At 46.9% G+C, this 15,540-nt stretch overlaps 1 protein-coding gene across 7 annotated transcripts in view; it reads right to left on the bottom strand.

Moving 5' to 3' along the window:
- cux2b (cut-like homeobox 2b) overlaps nucleotides 1–15,540 on the bottom strand; it is a 130,877-nt gene that overhangs the window by 8,744 nt on the left and 106,593 nt on the right. For 2 of the 7 annotated variants that reach the window (XM_021621280.3, XM_021621281.3), the window contains exons 5-19: nucleotides 12,644–12,784; nucleotides 11,122–11,272; nucleotides 10,793–10,869; nucleotides 10,643–10,709; nucleotides 6,514–6,562; nucleotides 5,645–5,749; nucleotides 5,213–5,395; nucleotides 5,055–5,113; nucleotides 4,898–4,946; nucleotides 4,435–4,525; nucleotides 3,639–4,292; nucleotides 2,230–2,346; nucleotides 1,183–2,036; nucleotides 681–846; nucleotides 182–484 (exon numbers count right to left, since the gene is read on the bottom strand). In XM_021621280.3, the coding sequence (XP_021476955.3) occupies nucleotides 182–484; nucleotides 681–846; nucleotides 1,183–2,036; nucleotides 2,230–2,346; nucleotides 3,639–4,292; nucleotides 4,435–4,525; nucleotides 4,898–4,946; nucleotides 5,055–5,113; nucleotides 5,213–5,395; nucleotides 5,645–5,749; nucleotides 6,514–6,562; nucleotides 10,643–10,709; nucleotides 10,793–10,869; nucleotides 11,122–11,272; nucleotides 12,644–12,784 (3,066 nt within the window). Of the gene's footprint in view, nucleotides 1–181; nucleotides 485–680; nucleotides 847–1,182; nucleotides 2,037–2,229; nucleotides 2,347–2,587; nucleotides 4,293–4,434; nucleotides 4,526–4,897; nucleotides 4,947–5,054; nucleotides 5,114–5,212; nucleotides 5,396–5,644; nucleotides 5,750–6,513; nucleotides 6,563–10,642; nucleotides 10,710–10,792; nucleotides 10,870–11,121; nucleotides 11,273–12,643; nucleotides 12,785–15,540 lie in introns of those variants that run through there. The other 5 variants (XM_021621282.3, XM_021621283.3, XM_090190452.1 and 2 more) reach the window with 3 other exon arrangements.

The raw sequence follows: 15,540 nt of genomic DNA, 5'->3' as shown, positions 1-15,540 counted from the left end.
CCAACCAGAACACACATAAAGTAGGTCCGCTGGCCTAGTGGACACCTGACATAACTAAGACACAGGGTTTTTCCTAATCAGGTGGTCAGAGAAAACCACAACACATACCATTAACTCACCACAACATAAATCCCATACTCATTCCTAAAAGCCATATCCAGAGACAACAACTTACACTCACCTAGGTTGTTGTCTGTTAGCACCTCCTTGACCTTCTTGGTGATGGTGTATGTGTCCAGCTCTGGGGACATTGCCACCAGCTCCTGGATGCCCAGGGGGGTGTGGGGCTGGTGGAGGGACAGCAGACTGGGGGTGGATTTCCCTCCTTCTGGGTGGGGGGGCATCAGGCCCAGGCCATCAGGCTGCTGGTTCTCTTTGCTGCTCTCCAGGGTATGGCTGACGGGCTCCACCAATGGGCTGGGGTGGCTCTCCTCTGGGCTGGGGGGTGGGGAGGGCGACGACTGGGCCGTCACTGGGCTTTTATCTATGGGCGGTAGTCACAAAACATCAGAGGGTAAAATCATCAGTCAGAGCAACAGATAAAGAAGCAAAGAGACCTTCTATATTTAGCTGATTAGCTAGAAAAGACACTCGTACTCTTATTGACCATATGTATACAAATAATTATTTGTATAAAATAAATAGGCCCAAGCTGCAGTGTGTGATGTGTAGTGGCCCACCTCGAGAGAGGCTTTGGCTGGGAAGCTGGGTGAGTGCTTGGCCCAGCTGGTCCAGCAGCCACAGCTGCATGCGGATGAAGGGTTCCCTGCCTTTCTGGGTCAGCTTGCTCCAGGGTTTGGGCCGAGACAGCATGTCACTCACACTGCCCTGAGACAGACCCAGCACCTGGAGAGAGGATACACAGGATAAACATCAAGTTATTCCTACTGAGCAAATGCAACAATTTCAGTACCTCTTTGGTATCTGTTCGAGACATGACAAAATGCTGACTGGCACATCAGCTTCACATTACAACCACTAGAGGGCAGAAGCACTCAATCTATACGAATTGAAGAACAAACTTTGATTACACATGCTCAAAATCAGTTTCATATTCACATGATACATCTTAATCATTTTTGGCTTAGAAAGAGTCCTCACAAATGACTTAATGAGACACATTAAGTTATCCAAAATATGTCATCCTTTTTAGAGGAAGCATGGAGTGAAGTGAACACACACCTTTTCACCAAAGATCCTCTGACAGATGCCGTTCTTGGCCAGCTTCTCTTTGACCTGCCGGGTGAGTTCGATGGTGTCCACCTCATGGTACATGTACATCTCATACTGCTCCGGCGTCAGCGGCGGCACGGTGGGCTTCAGGGTGCGGGGGAGGTATGATGGGTAATAGGACAGACCACGACCAGGGCCGGGTGACTCCCCACTCACTGACACGTCCGACTCCACTTTTACTTCCACAGACCGTACCATCCCCGAGCCAGTGTCCTCCTCGGCTGCAGACGCCTCCTCACTGTTGGGAAGACACTCTCCGTTCTCCAGCCGGGGCCAGGGCCGGGGCAGGGCCGAGGGGCCCGAAGACGAGGAGGAGGACAGGGAGGGAGACACTGAGGTGAAGGGCCGAGAGCTGCCGCCCCCTACGCCACCTACCATGCCTATGGGCCCCCGCTCCACAGACCAGTGCTGGTCGAAGTAAGTCCCCGCCTCACCGATCTCCGACTTGACTTTACGGATGATGTTCTGGACAAAGGCGGCGGGGGAGAGGACACTGAGGGGGGTCTGGGGGCTGCTGATGGGGTTGGCCATGCACACGGTCACCGTGCCCCCCTCCTCCTGTTTGATGAAGGTGGGTAAAGGCAGGACCTTGGAAGGCTCAGGGAGCCCCAGGCGCTCCACCTGGGGCCCAGCGCTGGTGGCAGAGGCCCTACCACAGACATCCATCTCCATCAGGGCCTGCTGCTGTGCCTGCATCTCCCTCCTGGCCTGCTCCAGGATGTTCTTGATGGTGTCGTCTGAGCTTCCGCCCGCCCCATTACTGCTCAAGCCGGAGGGGCTGCCCAGGGACGATTTAATGTCACCTGCAGATCGTGCACGCACACACAAACACACGCAAACCGTTACAGAGAACTCTACGAATACACAGTCCACACCAACTTCAAAAACGTCAACTGCCATCAATGAAAATTGCTCTCAAAATGTACAAACCAAAAATAATGATAATTCAAAATGTCACCTGACCTAGCACAGTTGAATAAAGAGTAGATGCATAACCTGTTCCAGACACACCTCCTCTCTGGGACTGGATCTCCTTCTTGGCCTGCTCCAAGATATTTTTGATGGCGTCGTCTGACCCAGTTTCAGGAGTTCGGATGCGAGGAGTGATGCTCCCTACCACAGAGAGGGTAACAGAGAGTGAGAGAAAAGGAGGGGGGAGAGAGAGCGAGTGAGTGGGATGGCTGATCAGAGAGCAGTTCCAAGGCTTTGCTTTCGACTGGAAGATCAATGGCTGCCTTTGAGATGTTGGCGTCTGAGGTTGCGGTATACGGCAAGCTCAACTTTCAAAAGCTCTGAAATCTGGGAAGAAAACAAAGTTTAAAAGTAACACAAGAAACATGGGAGAGGAAGCCACCTCTGTTCTCTTGGCCTCTCGCATCCCTATGGGAGGGAAGCTTCTGCCTTGTCCAGTCCAAGCTCTTCTCTGTCCTGGCATCCCAATGGTGGAACCAGCCTCCCCCTGAAGCTAGGACAGCAGAGTATCTTAAATAATCCCCCCCCCCCACCCCAGAGACCTAACACTCGCACTTAACGTTCTTACCGCCTTACTAGCTCTGACTTTGGTGATAGCTACTTTAGTGGAAAAAATGTACTTACTATGACTGTGATATGTGGCTGTCTCACCTAGCTATCTGAAGATGAATGCACTAAAGTCGCTCTGGGTAAGAGTCTCTGCTAAATGACTAAAATGTCAAATGCAAATGAAGAAGTTAAAAGTGCAGCCCAGGGAGATTAAACGGTTTAAATGCAGAGAGGCCCAGAAACTAAACCACCAACCTTTCAAAACTCATCAGAGAGACAGAGCGGCCAACTCTGCTCTATCCCACATCACTAATAAAATCCTCAAATACAAATACTGCTACCGCAACACACAACCTTCTGCTTTAGCACATTAAATGCATGTACACCAAATTAATGCCTGATATTATTTCATTTTACTCAGAGCACTTTACATAGTAGGGGGAAACTCACCTCATCCACCACCAATGTGTAGCATCCACTTGGGTGATGCATGGCAACCATTTTTGTGGAGAGGTGGAGAGATGATCTATGCCAATTAGGAATTAGGGGGATGATTAGGTGGCCATGATGGAATGGGGCCAGGTCGGGAATTTAGCCATGAGGGGTTAACACCCCTACTCTTTAGATGAGTGGCATCGGATTTTTAATGACCACAGAGAGTCAGGACACCTATTTAACGTCCCATCCGAAAGACGACATCCTACGCAGGGCAATGTCCCCTTCACTGCCCTGGGGCATTGGGATCACCTTAGACCAGAGGAAAGACTGCCCCTTACTGGTCCTCCAACACCACTCCCAGCAGCATCTGGTCTCCCATCCAGGGACCGCCCAGGACCGACCCTGCTGAGTATTCTGCTGGAGTGACAACTGTCCAGTCCACTCACCTCTCTGTCGGACCTGGATGGTCCTGAGGGCCAAGATGTTCTGATCGTCAGACAGGAACTGTTTCATCTTGATGAAGGGCTCCTTGCCTTTCACTGTCAGCTTCCTCCAGGGCTTGGGTCGGGCCAGTATCTCACTGACCGAGCCCTGTGATAGGCCCAGCACATAGTGACCAAACACACGCTGGCCAATGTTGTGCTTCAGCAGCTGCTCTTTGACCTGGAAGGCAATCTCTGCTGTCTCCAACTGGTCGTCATCACCCGCAGTGGAGCTCCCGCTTTCCGATTGGTCACTGGGCAGGCCGGCCTCGATGCCGCCGGCCCCTGCAGGTCCCTGATTGGCTGACATTAGGGTGACTTTGGCTGCATACAGGGCGGTGGGGAAGGCCATGAGGGGGCTGCCGGATTCCTTCTTAAAGAGTGGGGAGGAGAGGAGCTGCTTGTGGACGACGTGGTCCGCAGACAGCCTGTCCCTTGAGCAGGGGGACACAGAGAAGGGGCGGGGGAGGTCGTGGCTAGAGGAGGAGACGTCCATTGTGGGGGGTCCAGGGCTGGCAGAGGTACGCTCATCCACTTGGGAGACTGAGGAGAAGGACCCTGAGGGCCTGCCCCACTCCCTGTCTGACTCCCTGCCTGACTCCTCCGATCGGTCCTCATCTGCAGACACAGAGTCACACTCAGATTAGCAGCACTTTCACAGCCACTGGTGTATACAGCTGCATAGAGCCAACACAGTACAATACAAACAGCTTTCAAGAACTACAATTAGATTTCATAGGCATAGATACTGTTGCCTCACCATTGTTGTGTACGATTCTGGCCTTATCCATCAGGTACTTGGGAGAGGGAAGAAAGGCCTCTTTGTCCCGCAAAAAAGCCTCTGCAGTGTCCTGGTGAGTGAGTGAGTGAGTGAGTGAGTGAGTGAGTGAGTGAGTGAGTGAGTGAGTGAGTGAGTGAGTGAGTGAGTGAGTGAGTGAGTGAGTGAGTGAGTGAGTGAGTGAGAGAGAGAGAGAGAGAGAGAGAGAGAGAGAGACACACACACACAGGCTGTTCAATTTCGATTAATCAATTATAGTGGCTGTAGACATCCTTACAATGCATGACGCTCACTGAGGCATTCAATGGCACTGCTAAACTTTTTCTTCCCTGACAGCAGTGGAACATTAAGAGGAAACGAAAGTTCTGTTTTGTTAAGAAGCAAACTATTTTGATTAATGCTGGGCTATGAACAACAAGGCAATAAACTTCAATATATATCTCACCTGGGACGAGCTACCATTCGTTGAGGCCAGCTTCATTACCTTCAAGATACTACAAGAGGAAAAAACAACAGTAAGAATGTTATATTGTGTTTCTACATATAAGATATTGTAATATGATTAGTCGTCTCTTCTCAAGCACCATGGGTGTTTGTCTCACCGGAGTTCTGTTTTAATCTCTTCATAGTCCAACTGGGATTGCAGTTTAGCTTCTAATCTCTGAAACAGTCAAAGAGAGGAAGCATATATCAGCAAACTCCACCGACAAGAAGGTGGGTCCATACCGCTTGCCATTTGAGTGTGTGCAGTGGGACTTACCTCAATAGCTTCTGTCTTATAGGCCAGCTGGCTTTCCAGCTCAATGATCTGATTGGCTGAGATGTTTTGGACTTCCTGTAGTGCGAACTGTAGTCTCTGTACGTTTTCCAGTAGCCTGAGGATCTCTCGGTCTTTAGCCATCAGCTTAGCCTCCAGCTTGGATGGCAACACATCACCCCTCTCCTAAGTGGAAGAAAGAAAGACAGAGAGTGAGAGGAAACAGAGTCAAAAGGAGTCAAAGACACTGAAGGGTAAATAAATGGAAGGTGAGAATTCCTTTTGAAAAAGGCTAAAATTATACCGTCCAGAATTCCCACACTTAAAAGATCCATGATGTGAAGCTTCAATGAATTTGAAGGGGGGGGGGGGGGGGGGGGGGGGGGATTGAGGAACACATTGATCTGAACAGAAGAGGATGTGGTCTCGTCTCACCCCACTAGTGCCCTCTGGTGGATGGCAGCTCCCTGGGGTGGCGCTCCGGGGACTGGCCAGTTGTTCCTTTAGCCTCTCCACCTCCCTCTGGGCCATTTCTGCTTTCTACAATCAAACATCACAGCATTACAACTCACACAACAGAACACTGACACAACCAACCTGTCAGTCACTCAGCAGATATATAGATGAACTGGTCCTGAAGAGCACAGACAGATGAATCTGAGGACAGACCTTCAGAAACTAAATAAATAGAGGAGGACCACCGGCAGAAGACTGCAACTCGATATTCCTGAGAGGACTGTTTAGTCAGTGTACTTTCTTCCCAGACTGTTTACCTGCTCCGTCACACTCGGGCTGCTAATTAATGATTCATTTTGAGAAAATTTAACTAAGAGCTGCTGGCGGAGAGAAAGAGAGAGAGAAGGAGAAAGAGAAGGTTCAAGAGAGAGAATGACAGAGAGAGAGAGAGAGAGAGAGAGAGAGAGAGAGAGAGAGAGAGAGAGAGAGAGAAGGAAAGAGAAAACAGAGAGAGAAGAGAAATCACTAGGAAGGAAAGGAAGCAATTAAGGCAATGAGGTAGGTACGAGCCCCAGTGCACGGCACTCCGGCATCAATCGCGCTTGGCAGTCTCTCCTGTCCTTTACTGAGTGTTGCAGTGGTGCCGTGGAGCACCCACAGACGGGGGCCAGGGTTTACTGCCTCTAATCACAGGAGCTCAGGGAGTGGGAGGCAGGGTAGGGAGAGGCAAGGGGGCTGCAGAATGCAGGGTGTCTAATTAAACAGGATGCTTGATTACAGGAGTGATTATCTTAACGAAGAAGCATCTTATTCAGAGGGCTGCCAACAGGACGGCATTTTTCACTCACCTGGTTTGCCTTCTCAAGATTCATCATGATCACACCGACCTCCTCCGCCCTGGAACACAAACAGAACCAGCCTGTGGGTTACGGAGGGGGCAATCGCCTAGTCTAGCATGATTTATACACCCTCCTTGACGTCTGACCTCAATGTAGGGCAACACCATACAGCACAATACGCAATACCTATAACATGAGTCTATAACACATTATAAACTGGGTGGGTCGAGCCCTGAATGCTGATTGACTGACAGTCGTGGTATATCAGACCGTATACCATGGGTATGACAAAACATTTATTTTTACAGCTCTAATTATGTTGGTAACCAGTTTATACCAATAAGGCACCTTGGAAGTTTGTGGAATATGGCCAATATACCATGGCTAAGGGCTGTATCCAGGTGGGTCTAATCCTGGATGCTGATTGGTTAAAACAGCGTTCCAGCCGGTGTCTATTTCACAAGTTACCACCGGCTAAGGATATGACGTTGAAATGGCTAGTTACTATTCCATCTCACCCTGCAATCCACTGTCTCATCAGCCCAACCAGGCAACATATAAACTTGATCTCCACTGTAAAAAAGACTAGACATAATCTCCCCTTTCTTTTAGATGAGCGTTTGGTTTTCAACAGCAGAGCTTTGTATAAACCTTGCTGTCTGTCTCCAACATTGTTTCAATATTCAAATTTGATCTCCAGTTGTCCCATAGGAATGAATGTGTCAAGAGTTGGGATGAGACAGACAGACAGGCAGGCAGCTCTTCTCCAAATCATGAATCAGCATAAGTTTTATGGATATATACAAAGAAATGACAATAAAAAAACAGGTCTAACTAAATGAAATGCAGTTTGCTGTCTTTCCAGCATTTGAAGGGATTGTGTTAGCTATGTAGATGGCTAGGTTCTCTGAACAGTGTCCTGGCGAGAGGGCCCATTTTCTATACCAGGCGAAATCCCGCATCACTAGCTAGCTCATTGTTCTGTTCATGTCATTAGGAAATAGCATAAACAAATGAAAATGCAGCTACTTTTCTGTTATTCTGGCTGCACTGTTTGACGTGACTGCGTCAGCCCAAGTTGACTAGCTAGCAAGAAAGGGGATAAGAACGGAACATTAACTAACGACTGGGTCACGTCCATAGATACAGAATAAAAATACTTCACGACTGGGTTGCATCTCTGGCAACCGAACCGATAGAATGAACAACCAGCCGGCTTGGGTAGCAACCCTAGATTTGTGTCGGGACTATATCTTGTGGAAAGAGGAAACAGAGTATGAATAAATTCATCAAAATAATGTTTTTTTAAATGTCAATCATTATTTGAATTGGTTGGTAACCCATTGAACAAAAGTGATAATGCCCTCGAAACCAGTGTTTGGAGGATATATTGTCACAGTTTGCCAGATCTCCCGTGCCAATATATCCTCCAAACACCGACTTCGAGGGCATTATCACTTAATTATACAATGGGTGTGTCTAATCCTGGATACTGATTGGTTAAAACCACATTCCATCCGGTGTCTAGTCCACAAATGACCACCGGCTAAGCCCATGATGTTGAAATGCCTATTTAAAGTTCCATCTCACTGCGCAATCCACTGTCTAGGGCCTAACAACACCCGTGCCAATGTATCCTCCAAACACCGGCTTCGAGGGCATAATCACCTAATCATCAGCTCGTTATCAGACCCCTTACACACTTTTCTGAAACGTTTCACACTAAATCACACACAACATAAACAAAGCACCCTTCCTCACATAGCTCACTACAGTACAACCAGAACCAGACAGAAACGGACTGCATGTCTGATCAATACAATACTTTTCTTTGGAGATTTCATTCCTACATGCCTCCGTCCATCTAACAATCAGAGAAGTCCAATAGAAATAGACAGATTATTCATGAGGTTTGTTTGAAGTTCAAAAGTTTATTTTCAGACACATGGGAGTTGATTTTCAAAATGTGGAGAAAGAATAATTAACGAGAACTGTGAAATTGATTAAAATATGCAAAGATTTCTGAAGTTTTCAGGACAAAGAAACCCCTTTCCGTTTCACTAAATGTGTTTTGAGAGCAAATCAGCGATATTGTTCACTATCAAACAAACTATTTTCAAACAAACCATGTTCTTCCTCACCTCCATCTGCACCCACAGTGCCCTTCATCTCACTGCTGGTTATTATGTGCTTGTTCGAGGAAGATTAATGACACAAACAACTTAACTGCATGACTTATAACCCATTCTGAATAGTCACAGAGCATTGCTTTTGGGGGAGAAGGGGAGGGGTGAAACAATAGTAAAACCAGACCCATTAAAAATTCAAATAAATCAATAGTTCTCTATATTAATTAGTAGTGGTGTGGTGTGCAATACAGTCCAGAAGCTCTGGGCAGAGTCCAGGCCACATCAATAAGCCCAGGATGGATGGAACCACACTGACAGAAAAAGGTAACAGGTGTCATATCCAGATTTAATGAACTTGAGCAGTATGGAAAAAATGCTTTGTATTGATTACCTGTTCAGATACTCAAAACAGCCAAATCACCTTTATTATTAACATCAAGGAAAAAGTCAATCAGAGTAATTAGGAGGTGAAGTTAGCTACACAGAGCCACGGAGAGGAGTACTGAGAGGTAGTGGTGATAATGGACCAGGGGGGTGTTTAGTGTTTCTATTAGCCTATCACAGGCAGCTGAGGACAACACCCACTCATCGGACAACCCATATAGGATGTATTCCTCATCACCTATTCACTAACTACAAGCCGAGCCATTCACAAACGAAGCACTGGCCCAGTGGCCCTAACACCAACGCACAACCATCCTTCCTCTCTCCCCTCACAGAGAGCTAACGAGCCGTCACTGTGAACAGCTGCTGAACATGAAAGGGGAGTCGAACGGAAAATTCTTCAAATCCAGCAGAATGGATGGCGGTGGGTCTGGAAACTACAGTTCAATTGCACCATGGATTAAGCCTGGGAGAAAATCCATTAGCACCGGCTCACTGTGCTCCGTCCGCAGCACTACCCAAACAAAGGAGTGTTTACTTTGAATGTCTATCGACATCCTTCATACAACTTCACATTCATTTCAACCGTTGAGCTGGATACATAGCGCTCACAGATCCAGGACAAGGTAGAGTGTTTTCTGAAGCAATCTTTAAATGAAGCCATTCTTCTTGAGGCCTGGCAAGGCAAGGCCCTGGCTGTCAGACAGAGGAGGCCAACACAGAGCTCTCCCATCCATCCACCTGCATTAGTCGGTGAGTCACACCCCAGTAACATCCGAAATGGCACCCTATTCCCTATATAGTGCACTACACGCATAGGGCTCTGGTCAAAATTTGTGAACTATATAGGGAATAGGGTGTAATTTCCGTTGCAGCCCAGGTCTGTTTTTACAATAGCATTCTGAAGGTTCAGACTGGACATGGGTACATTACAGTGGAGAGTGACCATGTGTGAATTAGGGTAGAGCAAGCATGGCTAAAGAGAGAAGGCTGAGCATAGTGGTGTATGCATGGGTGGGGCTGAGTAGGGACCTGCAGTAGGGACCTGCAGTGGGGACCTGCAGCAGGGACCTGCAGTGGGGACATGCATTAGGGACCTGCAGTGGGGACATGCATTAGGGACCTGCATTAGGGACCTCCATTAGGGACCTGCATTAGGGACCTGCAGTGGGGACATGCATTAGGGACCTGCAGTGGGGACATGCATTAGGGACCTGCAGTGGGGACATGCATTAGGGACCTGCAGTGGGGACATGCATTAGGGACCTGCATTAGGGACCTCCATTAGGGACCTGCATTAGGGACCTGCATTAGGGACCTGCAGTAGGGACCTGCATTAGGGACCTGCATTAGGGACCTAAGTAGGGACCTGCAGTGGGGACATGACTAGGGACCTGACTAGGGACCTGCAGTGGGGACCTGACTAGGGACCTGCAGTAGGGACCTGCATTAGGGGCCTGCAGTAGGGACCTGCATTAGTATAGATGGAGAGATCATGAGTAGAGTAAATGAGGGTTAGGGAACATGTTAGAGAACAAGCAGTGAGACCACAGTATGGACATATGCTGAGTGGGTTACATGAACAGAGGAGTTGAGAGACAGTGGAGATAGAAGCAGGCTCTTACTTGTTGGCCTTCTCCTGGTCATATTTACACCGCAGGTCCAGAAGATCTGTCTGGGCTGTGCTCAGAGCTAGAGAGATAAAGGAACAGGATTAGTCATGATGACCTTTCACCTCACTGTGTCCAGAAAGGACCACCGGACAAAACCCTCACATGAATGCAGCACTTTGATCCTCTCCTCGGCCTCACCCAGTCTGTCGGCCAGAGTGGCATCTGTGTCTTCGGCTTCCCTATGAGAAGAGAGATGCAATGTCAAAGAGGACCATGCTTACATACTCTCAGGCATACAGCACACATACTGTATTACATTCTGTTTCCACTCATTAGATTGAGGTTTAAATGTGATTACATCCAGGTCTATTGTCATTGTGCAGTATGACTGACGGGCTGGGGGCTGTCCTCTTTTTTGCTTTTATCATGTACACATCATATCATGTTCACAAGGTTGTGAGGGAGGCAAGGAAAAGGCCTGTGTTTCTAACCCTTCTGTCTGGTTCTGGCCCTGGTGGTTCTGCTGAGGTGAGCCTGTGACTCTGAGGGCCTGTTTGCTGTTTGGAGTCATCACACCAGCTGTCCAGCTCGATGCCTCCCCAGGTCCTGACTCTGCTGCTGCTGGGTCCTCCTCTGTGTCTCCTGTGGATAGGGAGCAGAGTACAGATGAGTGCTGTGATCATCTGAGGTGAGAGGCCACAGAGACTACATGGAACAGAGACATCCGTGTGTGGATAAAAGTGGATTGTTTGTAGAACAAAAATAGTTTATTCGATTTTTTTCCTCTGAAATTGAAATTTTGAACAATCGAGCAGCAGTGAGCTAGGCCTGGGTCAAGGCTGTGGCTGCAACCTGGTCTCAGAGCGTTTCTTATTATTTTGTACGTAAACCACGACACTCCATTTAGTATGATATGTTACCTTTCATTTGGTATGTATTAATTTGTGGATATCCATCACCCATTAAATATGATATGTTAAGAATTACAATTCATATTATATGTTACGAATTGGCAAAACGTGCAACATGTAAAGAATTCTAGCTAGATGGATAGGTGGCTAACGTTTGCTAGCTGTCTAACGTTATCTAGGCTAGAGATTAGGGTGAAGGTTAGAAGTTATGTTAAAGAGTTAGGGCAAGGGTTAGCTAAAAGGGTTAGGTTAAGGGTAAGGGTTAGTTAACATGCTAAGTAGTTGCAAAGTAGCTAAAAAGTAGAAGGTATACTGAACAAAAATATAAACACAATATGCAAAGTGTTGGTCCCATGTTTCATGAGCTGAAATAAAATTTCATAGATATTTTCCATACGCACAAAAAGCTTCTTTCTCTCAAATGTTGTGCACAACTTTGTTTACATCCCTGTTAGCGAGCATTTCTCCACCTGACAGGTGTGGCATATCAAGAAGCTGATTAAACAGCATGATCATTACACAGGTGCACCTTGTGCTGGGGAAAATAAAAGGCCACTCTAAAATGCGCAGTTTTGTCACACAACACAATGCCACGGATGTTTCACGTTTGGAGGGAGCGAGCAATTTGGCATGCTGACTGCAGGAATGTCCACCAGAGCAGTTGTCAGAAAATGTCATGTTAATTTCTCTACCATAAGCTGCCTCCAAAGTAATTTTAGATCATTTTGGCAGTACGTCCAACCAGCCTCACAACCGCAGACCACGACGTGTAATCACGCCAGCCCAGGACCTCCACATCATTGAAATTGTTGCATGTTGCATTTATATTTTTTTTCAGTATAGTTGAAAAGTTGCTAATTAGCTAAATGCTAAATTGTCCGTGATGAGATTTGAACTCGCAATCATTGGGTTGCTTGACGTTTGCTTTATATGCGCACCCATCCACCCCGACTAACCACCCTACTTTAGTTTTGGGCTTAAGTAAACATCTGTCTTATGTAACCATACCAAACATAACATATCATACTAATTTGAGGGTCCCGGATTTACATTTACTATGTTACGTCTAGTCTATGAGACCAGGCTGTGCCTCTGGTCTGACCTGGCTTGTCAAGGCACTCCAGGTGTCTCTTCCAGTGCCCGCTGATCTCCCTGACCAGGGCCTCGCTGTTTGGGGCTGAACTCTGCAGCTGCTGCAGCCTCTCCTCCAGGGTGTGTGTGGCCTCAAGAACGGGAACTGGGTCTGAGAGCAAAAAGACAAACAAGATGGAGAGAAATTTTACATTTTTCTATGAACCACTCCATGCAAAACAACCACACAGCCATAATATTGAGTGGTAATTCAAATGCTGAAGTGGATTAGTAAAGTCAAAAGTTCAACACTTCAGTCAAGTGAATTTCATTGCCTATCTATTTGATCAAATATAATGAGATATCACAATTATCTTGTTGCTGATGTCAAAATATGTCTCCTGTTATACAACTGATGTCAGGATGTTGAAAAGGAACTTTTTAAATCGCATATTAAAAGAATAATATACTATACCATTTTCTGCACGAGACAGTACAGTTATCATATGCTCTCCTGCACAACAGCACCAAGAGTAGGAGACTGAGAAATTGTTTCAAAGAGGGACTCTAGAATTCACTCCAATGAGACGCCTTAGAAATCTCACAGGCTGGCTGGCCCTAATGACATGAATAGACTAAACTACTAAGATCAAATCCAATGGAACTCATCACCAATAAATGAATGTCAAAAAAAAAGCCGCATAGACTGCAGTAGAATATGACGCACACTGTCAGTCCCAAATATACACCTAAACAAATCCAACAAAGTCTGGAAAAAGTCTGCTCCTGAAAAGAAGAGAAAAAAGAAGACTGATTCTTTAGCACAACAGAGGAGCTGTTTTGCAATGCATGTGCGGCAGCCTGGGCCCCATGGGGCCAACTAGGAGGCTGTTTCTCTGCTAACAAGTCTCCTCTGTGTCATTTGATCATTTAAATTATTATGCCAGGAATTCTCAGGAGGTGGCTCGGCACTCCACATCACAGGGCTGTTTTTAATCTTCCCGTTCCCTTTCTTCCCTTCCCGAAAAGTTCAACAGCTCTGAGAGGGAGAGCTGCTCCTGTTGTGTACCTGCCTGCCGCACACCAAAGGAGGTGACTTCTAGTGCCAAAGCACAGAGAGAGGGGCTCAGGGGAGCCACCTGACAAGGAGGGAGGGAGGATGTAGAGATACGCACACACACACACACACTCTTGCACACACACACACCAGCCTTTCAAAACTCCAAGGAGGGAAAATCGCTTCTTTACTGCACAAACTTTTCTCCCGCAGCTTTCATGCGCTCGTCTTTCTGCACCTGTGTGGATCGCGATCATATCCTTTCTTCAACACGGGCACAGACTGAACTGACTTTTCAGAGAGCCTAACCACAGACGTTTACACTTCAACAGACACCACTGAGACTAGACAGCCAAGTCGAAACAGGCCACAGAAACACAACTGTCAAAAATTAGCAATTTGTGAAAAGACTTCCATAACCATTTGACATATCTGAAGTTTCATCAGAAACACTCGGACAAAGATAATTGATTGAACCATTTCTTCCCCAGGACCGATTACAGTCAACTGAGCCTCCTGTGTGTCTGTGTTCACTGTTACACCCACACTGGAGATATTGCATCAGTCACATGGGACATCACACTTAAGAGCAGAGCTCTTCTTAGACAAACAGAACGACTTAAAACAGTGCTTTTCACATAGACGCACTGTCACAGAAATCCCTTTATCAGCCTCTTTTCCATATATCCTTTTAACTTTCCACGATCAAAGTGCAGAGATTACAGTAAGGGATCTCTCACACTTGGACAAGCAGGGATTATCAATCAGTGGCTAGGCAAAAAAAGTGAAGGGATATATGGTAGCCCGGTATACAAAATGAACCCAGTCAAAGAGGAGAGCAGCAGGGGTACTCTCAGAGGGACCAGGGTGTAGCTCTACAAGACGGGCTACAGTTGGGGGAAGTGTGGGGGAAGTGTCAAAGAAGACTGCTGATAACGGAAGAGAACAGGACTGCTAATTGATGTTGCTAATAATCTGTGCTGGATATTCCTTTAACAGTAAATCCTTACCATAAAAGGAAGATTGAATACTTGAATTGAATTTTACACCATACTGCCAATATACCTAGAACTCCCCCCCCCCCCCCTCCCCACCACCACCACCACCACCACCACCATCATCATCATCCCCCACCATTATCTACTGTGAGTGGGTCATATCACTATCTCTGCAAATAAACAGCACATTTTTTAAATTCAGTCCGTATCTTAATTATTGCTGATTGGACGTCTGCCCTGTAGTCATTATAACAGATAGCACAACAGCACCTCATTGAGGGTCATAAATCACTGCACATTAATACATCATATTCTCCAGTCAAATATGGTCCGTTCACACGTGAATCACAGTGGCTGGGCAAAGGTGGGGATGAACAGAATGTTATGAGGAGGAGAAGGTTCAGAGGTCATTCCAGGGACACACGCCTGTCCTCTCAGTATACCAGCAAAGACGAGCTGGCATTGAGGATCCTGGGATCACTTGTACTTCAACACAGTTGTTAATTTGTACTTCAACACAGTTCCACCTGATTTGGTGGTATTGTGTGGTGGTAGCAAAGTCACTACACTAGTAAGCCAGGGTAGGGCTATCATAGAATCTATGTGTGTGTGGTCTCATCATCTCCATTGAGTTTGCATCAGTGTTACAGATGAGATAATGAGCTTCCATGGCTGGTTCCTAGCGGCCGCTGGTCAGGTATTACGCTGCTATTGCTCATCCCATAGCAGGGGGCAGCTCTCTGGGTGCTGCTTCTTGACAGCCCAGGATAAACAGGCCATGGCTAGCATGGTCACAATAGATATGTTCATGTCTGATAGCCAGCTCCTATGGTTGTTCCTATGGAGTTGGATATAGACCAGGTTAGGCCAGGG

This window comes from Oncorhynchus mykiss, chromosome 11, assembly GCF_057628025.1.
Source record: "Oncorhynchus mykiss isolate SJ-2025 chromosome 11, ASM5762802v1, whole genome shotgun sequence".
In the NCBI taxonomy this organism is placed as follows: Eukaryota; Metazoa; Chordata; class Actinopteri; order Salmoniformes; family Salmonidae; genus Oncorhynchus; species Oncorhynchus mykiss.
Note: the sequence above shows the minus strand (reverse complement) of the source record. Positions and strands in the feature narration are given on the sequence as shown.